This window comes from Empidonax traillii, unplaced genomic scaffold, assembly GCF_003031625.1.
Source record: "Empidonax traillii isolate 1590-97213 ecotype Southwest subspecies unplaced genomic scaffold, ASM303162v1 scaffold310:size1162954, whole genome shotgun sequence".
Taxonomy (NCBI): Eukaryota; Metazoa; Chordata; class Aves; order Passeriformes; family Tyrannidae; genus Empidonax; species Empidonax traillii.
In genome coordinates, this window is record NW_020955503.1 from 901,042 (window position 1) to 914,066 (window position 13,025).

Here is a 13,025-nt window from a genome sequence, read left to right on the forward strand (position 1 = left end):
GCTTTTCTTTCTATTCAGCATCACTTAAGTTTTCGCTATTGGTTTCCACAAATCCAGCTCTTTCCTTAAAAAACAAAAAAAAAGTTTCAGAGAAAGTACACATTACATCAAATGCATGAGATGAAAGCATCCAATCAGACTCACTGAAAACTATTATTAGTAGAAATGGGAGAATTGCCTATACTGCACCTTGTTTTCCATACATGTAAAGTTAGGTTATTAACTGTGTAATATTCAAAAATATGTGGTCGAAATGCAACACGCACCACAATAAGAAAACTAACAAGTCAATATATGCAACATAATGAATAAAAATTACAAAGTTAGCTTTAAATCATTTATGAAACCAAAGGTAGAGCCATATGAAATATATATGCATATTATTTTCAGCTTTCCTTATTAATTACCTGATTCCTTAGTTGTATAAAAAACATTTCTTTGTTAAACAAAAATATAGCTGCTTCTGTGAGCAGTGTTATCTGAACACATTAGTACACAACTGAATTGGCATTCTTGTAGCTTTACAGGCATTTGAATTTGTAGGTATTATCCTACGTTTTGGAGCTAGACAAAAATCCGTTGCTTTTCTCTGTCTCGATTTATGCAGCACTTAAACACAACAAGGAACAGATATTGCTGTCCAAGCACACGATTGTATTTGCTGACATGAGAGAAATGCTAACCACAAAAGGAAACAAAAAAACCCCACCTTGATGAGACAGGTAGAAAACTGCACTGAATACACTCAATTGTGTGGCTTTTGTCAGCTATATGGTAGTTTACTGTCCAGCCAGACCTATGGTCTCTTATTCCATGACTATGTAACAGAATACAGTAGATTAATGCACACCATGCAAAAGTCATCATTATTGCTGCAGTTCAGTCTGACAATTCTCAAATTAGATTTTTCCTATGCATTTGATTCCAAATGGAATAAAACCCAACATTACTGATGGGGAAGCAGGAAGAAGAGGTGCTGCAGTAGCTGTTCACTCATAATAGAGGTTCCTGAATTGCCTGCTTGAAGGAACCAGGTTAAACAACAGTAGGAATTTTGAAATCTTGATCAATCCCTAATCAAATTGCTCTATACCTGCCTAACTCACTTCCTGCACATCATTATAAAGCACCCCACACTTCAACTCTTGAACTGATTGCAGGATTATACTGCCCAACCTCATCTCCAGAAAATGCTCTCCACAAATACCAGATGAAAAGTTGTTAAGATTTTACCTTCCTAGTCAAGCACTTAAGGCACCTTCACTACTATGTTTGTGTTACCATGTATATTTTTCCATCTAGTCAAGTAAAATGGACTATCCTAACCTTTAACTGCACTGTCTTAGTTGAAGAGGCAACAGACAGAGAAGTTCTCCTGTGTCTCAGTCAAAATTATTCACCCATACTCCCCAAAGCAGAATCCACAGCATATGTTCCTCTTGCATCACTCTGGGGCCGTATTCGTCATCTTGTGGTTTATTCCCCCCACCCCCAAGCTGATATAATTTCTCTGTTTTGACTGTAAATTTCCAATTGATCCTCTCTGCATCTTCTCCACAATTTACTTTCAAAAAACACTGTTAGGTTAGCACCACGTGAACCTGATTCTACTATCTTACAGCAGTGATGCATTCAGCTTTGGAACTGATTCTAGAGCTTCATGTTCAGTAGGATCTGGTTTTAGCCTTAACTACACTTGAACAAGTGACAGAAACTACATCTTTCCCCCCCCAAAATTTATACACAAAATGTTTACTGCGGATGGTAACTTTATCATACTCTAAAATAGACATAAGTACCAAAGAAAAAAGGTAGGGAAACATAGAATGATTTGTGATGGTATGCTGTTGACTGATGAAGTTTCCATCTGTTACGACTGGGCGGAGTTGGGACTCCTTTGCTAATTTACGGTAATCCAAAATAAGACAGGGCACAATTTCTCTTTTGACAGATGAGATGCTCTTCACCTATTAACAGAGCTTTTTTCCAATGTCCTGCTGAATTCTCCTCCAGGAAAGTGTAAAAAAGGGATAGACAGCTTAGTGATTATATCATGTTCACTATCGCTGCAGAAGAGCCAATGTAGTTAAAACCAAGACTTGTTAATTAACTGCTCTAAGATGGAAATCATGCTGTAATCCCATTCTTAACAATTTTTCCTCATGAGATTAATTCCTACCTTCCTGTTAGTGTTACCTCTATACTGCTGGTACTTTCCTTAACCAACCTAGAGCTTGTAAAGTTTTCTGTTTCTTGGAGAACAAATCCATGACGTGACACGCCACCATGCCCCCTTCCTTCTCTTGGGTACTAAGATATAGATCTTTAGCACACCATCTTGCATCTGTGCAGCCAGATGCCCACCTCCCCTTCTTCACACAATCACCAGTATTCCTGACTCTTATTAGTACATGGCAAAGAAAAAAAACCAAGGAAAAGACACCGTTTATGGTCCATATGATCCACTCACATATGATCCCTTTTCCCCATTCTTCCTCAATTTAAACAGCAGCATACACAACTGAGCCAGGAAGTCTGATGGCCTATCTACAAGACTTTCTGGTCCTCCCTTTGTGTGAAGGTATCCGCAAACATGCAGCATAGAGGGTCTTGACTGCAATTGGTTTGCCCCTTTCACTTAATCGGTTATGTAAATGTCCCCAGTTGCCACCTTCTCATTATCTCATTTTCAGTTCTTCTTTCATGCTCTCATCACACTTTGATGTCATCAGCATGCCAGGAACCTACCCACCTCCACTCTTTGCAGCACCTCCTCTGCAATGCCTTTGAACACCTACATACAATTCAACCCTTGTGTCAACAGAATTATTTTCTTGCCTTTTTTGGCCCGATTATTTGTTTTTGAGCAGTAATTCTCCAATCATGAAGCGTCTTTGCATTAACTGTTCAAAACATTCCTGCTCCTAAACAAAGACAGAAGATTTCTCAACATTACCAGTGTACTGCAAACAGCATCACACAGAAGAAACTGAAACCTCTTCAAGCCACTGCTTCACTAACACTTTCAGGAGGCAGTATTTCAATACTATCTTCTCCCAGTATATAAGACACACTAAGTCCTTTCTACATCACAATCTGCCAAATCCTTTTCATTTTTTTCACTGAAAAAGAAGAAAGGAAAAGAAACTTAAACCCTTGCACAAGCTATGAACATGTGCATAGGAAACTGAAGGGAAGGGAAATAATTAACAAGTAAAAATTGCTACGAAGGTCCATCTAACTAAACAGCTTATAGGAAAACCTGTAAGGTTTAAGCCTGAGCCACATTGATTAAAGGCAAAATGTTAATGCCTATAGAAGTAGAAGACAAAAAGGCCTATGTAAGTTGTCATTATTAAAATGCCTTAGGGAAACTTTCTTATGGTAATTTAATCTGAAAAGGTTAAAACCTTAAATGGTATTATGTTCAGTCTGTAGGCTGTGCTTCCATACAATGAAAGAGGAACATACAACTTGCTCTTGCAGAAACACTAACTGCTGCTATGTGACCCGTTAACTCCACAGATTTAAGGGAAAAGCCTAAAGAGAAACATGCCACAAAGTACTTAAGCTCCAGGCAATGCTCAACTTTCTAATAGTCTGGAGAACACCAGAACACAGAGTTTTCTATGAAACCCAGCATCAGTTAAAAAGTCTAAAGCCCCAGTTACACATTACGTGTAAATACTCGGAATCAGAAGCTCCAGGAGGGTCAAGATACTCTCACAAGACTGAATTTACCTTCTACAACTTCACTTCCATTGAGCTTGAAATACAGGCTGACTTGGCAGATTCTTTTTAACCGCTTTTGTATGCTCTTGCAGAAATAGTTTTTCATCTCACCCATGAATTGATATAATTTTCAGTTGGTGTCCTGCCTCTACCATTTTTGAGTACAAAATAAATCATAAACAAATAAAACAACTTGTTTTTAACTGAAATGAGATAGTTTTTAACTGAAAATGGTTATGAATCCTACTAAAAGGAGAATTCTATCTTGTACCAAGATCAAGCTCCTCTGAGCTAGGATCCAAATAGCTTCAGGATTCTAGTCAAGCATAAATGAAAGATGTAGGAATAGAAAAAATTCTGGGAAAGTACAGAAGTAGAATGTTGATTATGTACACATCTAAAACATTGCTTCCATTTAAACATGGAAAACATTTTTTTAGCTAAGGGATTTTTTTACATCACATTCTTAGGTGTGACCTCCGAGGAAAGCAACAAGTTGGAATTATTTAATTTCAAAATGAGACGAAAGAGAATAAAGCCATATTCAAACATGTAAAAGGCTGTCCCAAAAAGGAAAGAAAGACTCTATTCTCCATTTCTTTGCAGAGCACCTTAAGTACTAACAAGTTTAGATTATAGCAGGAAAAAACAACTCAGGTTAGACATATAGATGTTTTTGCTTAAGAGCAGAGGTTTTGAGCATCTCTCAAAACCAGACTCAGTTTCTCCTGCCTGGGGAAGGAGATGCTGGACTTGATTTTTCTGAGGTCCCCTTCCAACCTTCTCAAGGTTCGAATCAGTCACTTGCACATTTGAACTTTACACGTGGTAAATTACTAAACACACTGGAGGTTTAATAACTTTCTTCTTTAAAGGGTCTTGTAAACTAACTCATTATGCATTCAGATCTTTGCATGACATGGGATACAGTTAGTCCTTGGCTTTGTTTCTACCATTTGGAGCTCTACAACATTAGGAGACTCCAACAAGATCCATATTCACACCTTCCCTGTAACCATTGCAAAGCTGCAAGTACCAAAACTGCACTGGAGCTGTGGAAGCAGAGGGAAAGGCTCTGTAGCAGCCCTTTCCAAAAGGGAGGAGGTTAGAGAAAAGATGAAGATCTCTTCCAGACAGTCTGAGACCTGGGTGAGAAAAACGGAGACATTTATTACCTATAAAAGATTAATACTGAATTACTAATGTCTTACAGAGTAAAATGAGAGAAATCCTAACAGCTTTGAAGTTTCCAGTATCTCAAGCTCAGGCATTTCTAACTATGTCCAACATGCTGCATCTCACTGTTATCTTTTCAGTGGTGTCAGAACCTGGGTGCTTCAAACAGCAGCAGAAACACATACGGTGGTTAATTCCCTAGCAAAGAAAACTCAAAGTTTGTAAGGTAAAATATCAAACCCCCATTAAAGTCAGGATACTCTAAGTCATCTCAAATTTACTCCAAAACACACTGAAGGTTTTGCAATTAAGAATAAGCTACTCCAAAACAGCAAAAAGCTCACTAGTTAATTGTTCAATAAAGCCCACACAATCCATTATCATTTTAATTATATTACTGACTTCAAAGCTGGTACAAGGAGTTCTAAAAAAGAACAGCTTCTTCACACTTCATCTGTTATCGTATACAACTCAATGTCTAAATCTGTTCCTTCATCTACACTTAATAAACAGCAAGAAAAATGGCATTTCAATACTGCAGACTGAAAGTCCTGGGACAAGTCACGTAACAATTTAGTGAACAAACCTGTGTTTTCCTACATTGTCACACAAACAATCCAGAACTTGAATTAAAACTTGTTTCCCCATACCATTTAGAGAAGAGTAAAAGCTCCATCACCTACAATTTGCAACTTTCTGATGATACATGACGCTTGGGGGAAACAAGGAAGGGAAAAAAAAACCTCAGTAGCATGGAAAGCCAATACAGGTGAAGGGCTGGGAGGGAGGAAATGCTTGTTAGCACTGGCTGACACTCACAGGTTTTTACTCTGAATTCTGCTGTTCATGAGGTTTCAATCATATTGCCAAAGACAAAACACCAAACAGGCAGAAGTAACTTTACATAAGATAACAGCTATTGGCACAAGATTTGTTGCACTTTAACGCTGTCCAAATGAGTGACTCATACAAGTCTTTAAAATTTAATCAACATAAACCCCTGCTTCAAACTTGCAGTCAGCAGAAAACCTTACGTGACCTCTCACACTTTCTACAGTCTAGTCTACAGATACTTGTACGTTCTAGAGAACTATAAAACTGTTTTGCTCTCTGTATCACTTTGATGTTATTGGTCATGTTCTGCTACAAGGCAAATCTGTTGTCCATGCAGACACAGGAGCTACACCACAGACACTTAAGTTCAACTTCACAGAGCACTAAAGTGTGAAGAAACTGCAACATCAAAAAGTCCTTTACTCCCATTAACTGAAAGTTTTGGTGTGGATGCCTCCTGTCACCTTGCCCAGCGCGGTTAACTCTCTGGGGCTTCCCTTTCCAAATATAAGCAGGAGAGATCAGGAGTTGGAAATAGAAGGAAAGCTTTACATTGAATTTTGCATCAGCATGCACAAAACCTGGTGTCTTCTCTGAAAGAAAAATAAAAATAAAAAAAAAAGGATTTTTCAGATCTGGGGCATAGCTTCCCTATATATTAATTTTTGGTAAAGAGTATGAATCATCAGTTGAGAAAACTTCTATGAAGTTCTTACGTAATCATAGATTTGTTCCGCGGCTCTTTCTGTTTGTTTTGTGGTTTTATTTCTTTTAAATTTTTTGTGTCTTGGGTCTCTCCTGATCAGGGACATCTACTTGCACGGGAATGCAAAAAAGTGGAAATTTGGATTCCCAGCTTCATTTTTCCTCCAATAAAAATCACTTTGATCAGAGCCTCTTCCATGAAAGTAATTGAATTAGAAACACTTTAGTAACAAAATGTTAGGATACTTCACAAGCAAAAAAACACTTGAAAATCACTGAACCAATTTCAGTCTCTGAGATGAAGGTATGTGAAAACTCTCATAAGATCTGAATTTTCCTGAAAAGACATGCAGAAGATGGAAAGACAGCAAAGCTGCTCCATCTGCACCAACCTGGCTGGGAGATGTGGAAATAAACCATTTTTTGGTGATTTATTTATTTCAGCAATACACCCAGGCAAAACTCAAATTTTGCTTTAAGTTTGTAGTAGATCAACACATACTAGAGGCAAGTTTAAAAACATGTTATTTAGCAGACATATTCCATCTCTAAATTCTCTGAACTGACCCAGGAGCTCTTGTCATGGATATCTTTCAAACTCAAGAGCAACACCTGCAAAACAAACCAGCTCTGCAGGGTAAACTATGCCCACACTTTCAGTAAAAGCCACTTTCTGGGCTGGGAATCAGCCAAGCTCTGCCTTCCATCAATAATCAGAACTGCAGCACAACATGTGGGAATTCTATGCCTTTCCCTACTGTTTGAAGGTGTTTAATGTCATCTCCTCTGTCTGAAAAACATAAACCAGGAACATAAGGGAAATGCCTTTCTACAGCCTAGTTTACACACATTTCAGTATTATCCATGGTTTATATCAGAATTCCTCACGTCCTCATGGCCTTGGATAACTGGTACTCCCTGTATTCCCACCAATCACCGAAGTGTAAACTTGCTGCAGCAAAACGAAAACAACCCTAGAGATAGTATTGCAAAATTTGGTTTATTAATTTTTCTACGTGAATAGGGTAAAAGAACCTAATGGACCTTTTGAATTAAATTCCATTTAACACATCATTTCTTCTTAACTTTAGAAGTTTGTAACAGTCTTTGGTTTCCCTTCTGCTTCACTTTCACCTCAAATTCAAATGTGAGGTTTCAGCACCTTCCCTCAATTTTTAGGACTCCTTTCTGCTCCAGTACTGTGTGCCTGAGAAAAGAAGTGCCCCAGAAGCAGCACCATAAGTGCTGTTCTTTCTCTCAGCTGTCAGTGCAGCAACAAATACTTGTTAAATAGATTTGTAAAGTTCAGCCCTTCCAGCTCTTCATATCTGCAAGATCTGCCCCCGAAAGAATTTGTAGGGCACATTAAATGCATAAGAAATTCTTAAGACTTTTAAACAGGAGGAGAACATCTTAACTCTCTAGGTCATTGCTTGCTCATTCATTACTATGACCATCAGGATTGCTAAAAATCTCTTTAAAAACATTCTTCAGGAAAAGATTTCACTATTTTAACTAACAAACTTTATATTGTTTAGAAACTGACATGTCACAAGACATTAAGAAGCTTTTCTTTCTTACTATTTCCAGGACAATTAGCACAAAAATAGAGTGGTGTAATCTTGTTTAGCACTTATGAAGAGAAGTCTTTCCATTTTAGGCCATGAATACATAGCTGGGTCTGCAGATGCCGTGAAAACCAGAGCTAAAACTTGACAGAGCCTCTGAAGAAAAATCTTTCCCCCTCATACAAAATAAACTAAAATAAGGTAAAATCGATGGAGCATTGAGACAAGAGCTTTATGCCGTTTCAGTGCCTTTACACAATGCAAGAGGCAACCAGCTGACTGTTAAGTCTTCCTAGAACTCATTTCACGTTACAACAACTTTCACTTAACATAAACTATATACGAACGCACCAGAGCGAAAGCCTGAAGTGCTCTGTGCAAGTCTTAGAAACCATCAGACATCCTAACTTACATTTTTGTTCAATATTTCTTGCATGCTTTATATATTAACAAAAGCTCAGTTAACAAATGAAGGAGGCATTTGATGGTGGGAAGGGGGTTGCCATGTTCCTCTTGTTTGTGGACAAGAGATCGTATCATCCAGCAGAACAAGCTCGTGGTACTGCTGTCAACAGCCACCTCCCGGTCCCCTGCCACAGTGCTGAAAACTTATATTCCCAGTACAGCACCTTGTCTCTAACACCTCATCTCCCTTAAATCTGAAATATGAGAATGAAAACCATCTACCACAGCTGCTTTTGAGAGCAGGAGATCGGGGTAAGTGGGCAGCAAGGGAATACATGAAGGGCCAAAAAAAAAAAAAAACAAAACCAATCCCCTTAACTGAAGTTGTTGTACTACACCAGAAGTATTTTTACTGTTTAATGTTCACAATCACTGCTGCAAAATTTGAGTAGGAAAAACTATTACCGGATGTTGTGTCACATTTGATTTTTTCCAGTACAAAACCAAGAACCCTGTATATTGACCTAAATATTCAAAGAGCCCATCGTTAAACCTCGTGTTGATAAAAATCAGTCTAAAAGGCTGACTCTGACTCACAAATATCTTTCAGATTTTCTATTTCTAAGTTGTATTTTTGTCTAAAGACATTTACCTAACTCCTCTTCTGTGGAGTAAGGCAATCATGTTTAGAACAGAGGAAGGATTCCAGCCGAGAGATCACTTGCCTGTGCTAAATTAGTAAGACTTCCTTGTAATAGACTTTTAAACATAAACAGGCTCTTACTCACCAGATTAATCCACTTTCGTGATTTTTAAAGACTGCCTAAAGCTAGATGGCCAGTCTGCTATTCCATTTATAGACACTTAATTGCACCCAGTTTTTACTCATTAGAAATTAAGAGGGTTTAATACTTCTGAAATTAGGGCCTTAACAGCTGATAGAAGTTGCATATTCACTTAGCAACAAACAAAAAAAATACAGAAGTAGTCTTGGTTTAGACTATTTAAGACACTACACTGAGAACAATATAGACATGCATCCTGTTTATTCAGCAGGCAAGGACATAACAGCCATCAGAACTAGAAGGCTATTTTACACCACCATGACAATAAGAGCAAGCACTACAGTTCAACCTCAGTACTTGTTTTCCCAGTCTTAAGGGTCAGGAAAGCAAAAAACAAACAAACAAAAAAAACGAGAAGGGAGGATTTTTTTTTTTATACTGCAAACATCAGCCAATAATCCCTCAAGTATCACAAAAAGTTACACCACTACATAACACTAAAAAATTTCTGTTTAACTACTATTCCAGAAAAGTTCTATACTGGCAACTGAAGCTTTGTTGATGAAGACAAGCTTTAACCTTTATGAATTTTTCTTCACTGTTAACCCAAGGGATAAAGACTGATAGAGACACATGTGAACAGGCTGTGCTCAAGACTGTACTTTGTTCTATGCACATACACTGTTATATACACATAACAGATCCTTATACACATCCTTACGCTTACAGAAACAAAATTATCAGTAACACATTCAGGAGACTTTGGTTTGTTAGGGAATACTAATTAAAAAATATATTTTTTCCACGCAGCTTAGACAGCTGACAAGCCCTCTAAGGGGCAGGGTGAGCCTTCTTGTTCCATTTCTGATCTGCTCAACACTTTGAAGTACTTATAAAATAAGTGGCAGTAAAGATTTGACATAATCTGTGCATATTGTGAGAAGTAACATAAGGAGTTAATTGACATTTTCCTACCACATATTTTTAGACAAACATAAAACCGATGTGTTGGATCAGACCCAGAGATCCATTAGCCCAGTTTCCTCTTAGACAGAGCATGTTATTGGAAGCTTTTCCAAGGGTCCTGTAAGGTCTGTTTCAGGTCTGTGAAGGACAACTGCCCTACCTTTATGGCACATGAAGGCCACAGACTAGGTATTTTCCACTCTGAAGTCAATTACTTTAAAGTCTTTCCAAAACACTAGTTAAAACTGAAGGTATTAATATACAAATGTAAATAAATTCACTATTAATAATAAACTTTGTTTTAAGAGTAAATATTTATTTGTCAGCTATAACTACAAAGTTAGATTTTTCCATGGTAGGTCTGCAAGCTCTGAACAGAGATAACAAGCCATGAAACAAACATGTTTCAAACTATCTGCGTCTTAGACTCACTGGAAGGAAGAACTAAACAGCAGATATTTGTTGTTTCATTTGTGGTTTATTTGTGATAGGGTTTTTTTTTATAATTTGTTTTTACCTTTTAAATGCTTCAGCAGGGTTCCTCTCACATTCCCCGGGTTGCAAGAGACTTTGAATAGCAGGATCTCTTAGTTTGTCCTCATATCCCTGGATCAGTCCACTGCGGCAGATCTGGGTGACTAAACCTCTAATAAAGCCTCCAACACAGAGTGTGTCAGAGTCTTGGGCCCTGCAGAAGTGGAAGGCTAGAGCCTGGCGATGTAAGCCTCTCTGGAGGTTTGCAGGTGAGCTTGGCCACAGTAACTCAGTGCAGAGGGCTGTCTTCCCACTACCGGGCCCTCCTACCAACAATACACCCCAGGCAGCTCCTTTCCCAGAGACACCACCGGTATTATTCCCAGAATTCGCTACAAGAGATGGCTTGTTGGCAGCGCTACCACCGCAGTTAGCTTTCTCCTGGAGGCAGTGCTGAAGCTTGTGGAAAACCCACTCCCTACAGTAGAACTGCTTTCCCTGCAGCAAGCTGGTTTGAGCCATTTTACAAAGCTTCTTCTCTTGGATGTGTCATAAGCAGCAGCACATCTTCAACGTCCCGGAGCGGGGAGACACGCGCTCATCTCGCACAGAACTTGACAGAGGTTGCGGAGATCAGTTAACCTTCCTCGTAAAACTTAACAGCCTCTTGGTAGGAAGGGTGTCACTCCATTTGCGTGCTTCGTTGCGATCAGCATGGCACAATCACAGCTCAGCTGACATCGTGAAGCCGTGTCTGGTACCAGCGCCCTGCAACACCTCTCGTGTGGCTCACAAGTTCACACAGCCCCATGGCTGCATCTGTAGCTTACGCGGCTGTGCGTGTTCCCGGCGTACAGGGGAGATAATACATCTGGAAAAACGGAGGGAAAGCCAACTTTGCAGTGTATACTAAATGCCTTTCAACTCTAGGCATTAATCTCCCTGGATATACATCCAGAAAAAGCTGTCCATAATAAAATGTTCCTTCTGGGAATTTTATAAAGAAAGTGATTTTTCTTCAGAGTACTGTATACACATCACAAATGCGGTAAGTACCACGGACTAAGACAGCCAGTTTGGACAGTGAGCTTTGCAGACTTCATACATCTGGGAGAGTGTCCGAGAAGTGCTTCAAATTACGGTTTCTTACACAGTATAGACGACAGGGGAAAATAAAAAGGTTTACAGCTTCTTATTTCAAAACATTCGTAAGTGTCTTCTTCAGGAACTTGGGATTGTTACTGAACCTGTTCTCAGGTATCTCAATCGCAAGATGTCAGAAGAGACAACATCTTCCCCTAGAGCTCTGAAATAAAGGAGACAGCACTTTTAACCCTACATGCAGGTCATAATTCAGTCAGCTGCAAAGGCAGACAACAAAGAGTAAAGTCAAGGGCTCTCATTACTTATTTTTGCTAATACTGTTAAACGAAACCTAAAGAGCTGTTTTAAAGAAAATTTCGTTGTTATGAGGTGCGACGAGCCACATGCAAGAGAAAAATAACAATAAACAATGAACAGATATGACAGCGGCCGCAAACCCACGTTCTCTCCCGAGCAGAACCGAACACATCCTTTCATCTGAAGAAACATTCCTCCCGACGAGGCTCCATCACCGAATCCTCTCCTCACCCCGCTTCCCAGCCGCCGGCTGCGGGCGTTTCTCGGGAGTTCCGTGCGGCAGGGCACTGCTGCTCCCCGCACACTTCTTTGTTCGCGGCAGCCGAGCGCCGGCAGCCCCGGGGTCACGGCGTGACACCCGCTGCCACCGCCCCGCCCGCGCCAGCCCCTCCATCCCGGGCCGGGCTGAGCCCCGCGCCCCGAGCCCGCACACCGGCGGCTCCGCAGCCGCTTGGCAGCGCGACCACCTCCCTCTGGGAAAACCCCCTGAGCAACTGGGAAGCCCTCCCCAACCCTTCCCCCTGCCGCTGGCCCCCCCCCCCCCCGCCACCGGGCGCGGAGCCACACGCCCCGTCCCCGCTGCCGCCTCTGCTCACACCGCCGGGCACCCCCGAGCCCCGCGGCCGGTGCCAGCCCCGCCCGGGCAGGGGCCTCGCCGCCGCCCGCTCACCTCCGCCGCCGCCGCCTCGGCTCCTCCAGTCGGCTCCTCCAGTCGGCTCCTCCAGACGGCTCCTCTGTCCTCTCCCCGCTGCCCGCGCCCCTCCTCTTCCTCCTCCCGGCCCCTGGGCTCCCGCCCCCCCGCCCCGGGCGCCGCCGTGCCAGGGCCGCGGCCACCCCGCTCCGCGGCTGCCTCAGCCCGCCCGGTGCTCTCCCTGCTCGGCGCCGCCCTCGCTGCCCGCTCCGCCCGCCCCGGCCCCGCCCCGGCCCGCCCCTCTCCCCTCGGGCGGCGGGGACATCTGGGGCGGGGCGGGCCGGGGCG

General features: G+C 41.3%; 1 protein-coding gene across 1 annotated transcript in view; it reads right to left on the reverse strand.

Annotated features, from left to right (window-relative positions):
* Window positions 1-12,731, reverse strand: part of ANKRD50 (ankyrin repeat domain 50) — a 40,900-nt gene extending 28,169 nt beyond the window's left edge. Inside the window, exons 1-2 of the mRNA XM_027891132.1 lie at window positions 12,717-12,731; window positions 10,689-11,951 (exon numbers count right to left, since the gene is read on the reverse strand). Coding sequence (XP_027746933.1) covers window positions 10,689-11,167 — 479 coding nt within the window. The 5' untranslated portion in view covers window positions 11,168-11,951; window positions 12,717-12,731. The remainder of the gene's footprint in view (window positions 1-10,688; window positions 11,952-12,716) is intronic.
* Window positions 12,732-13,025: the final 294 nt, after the last annotated feature.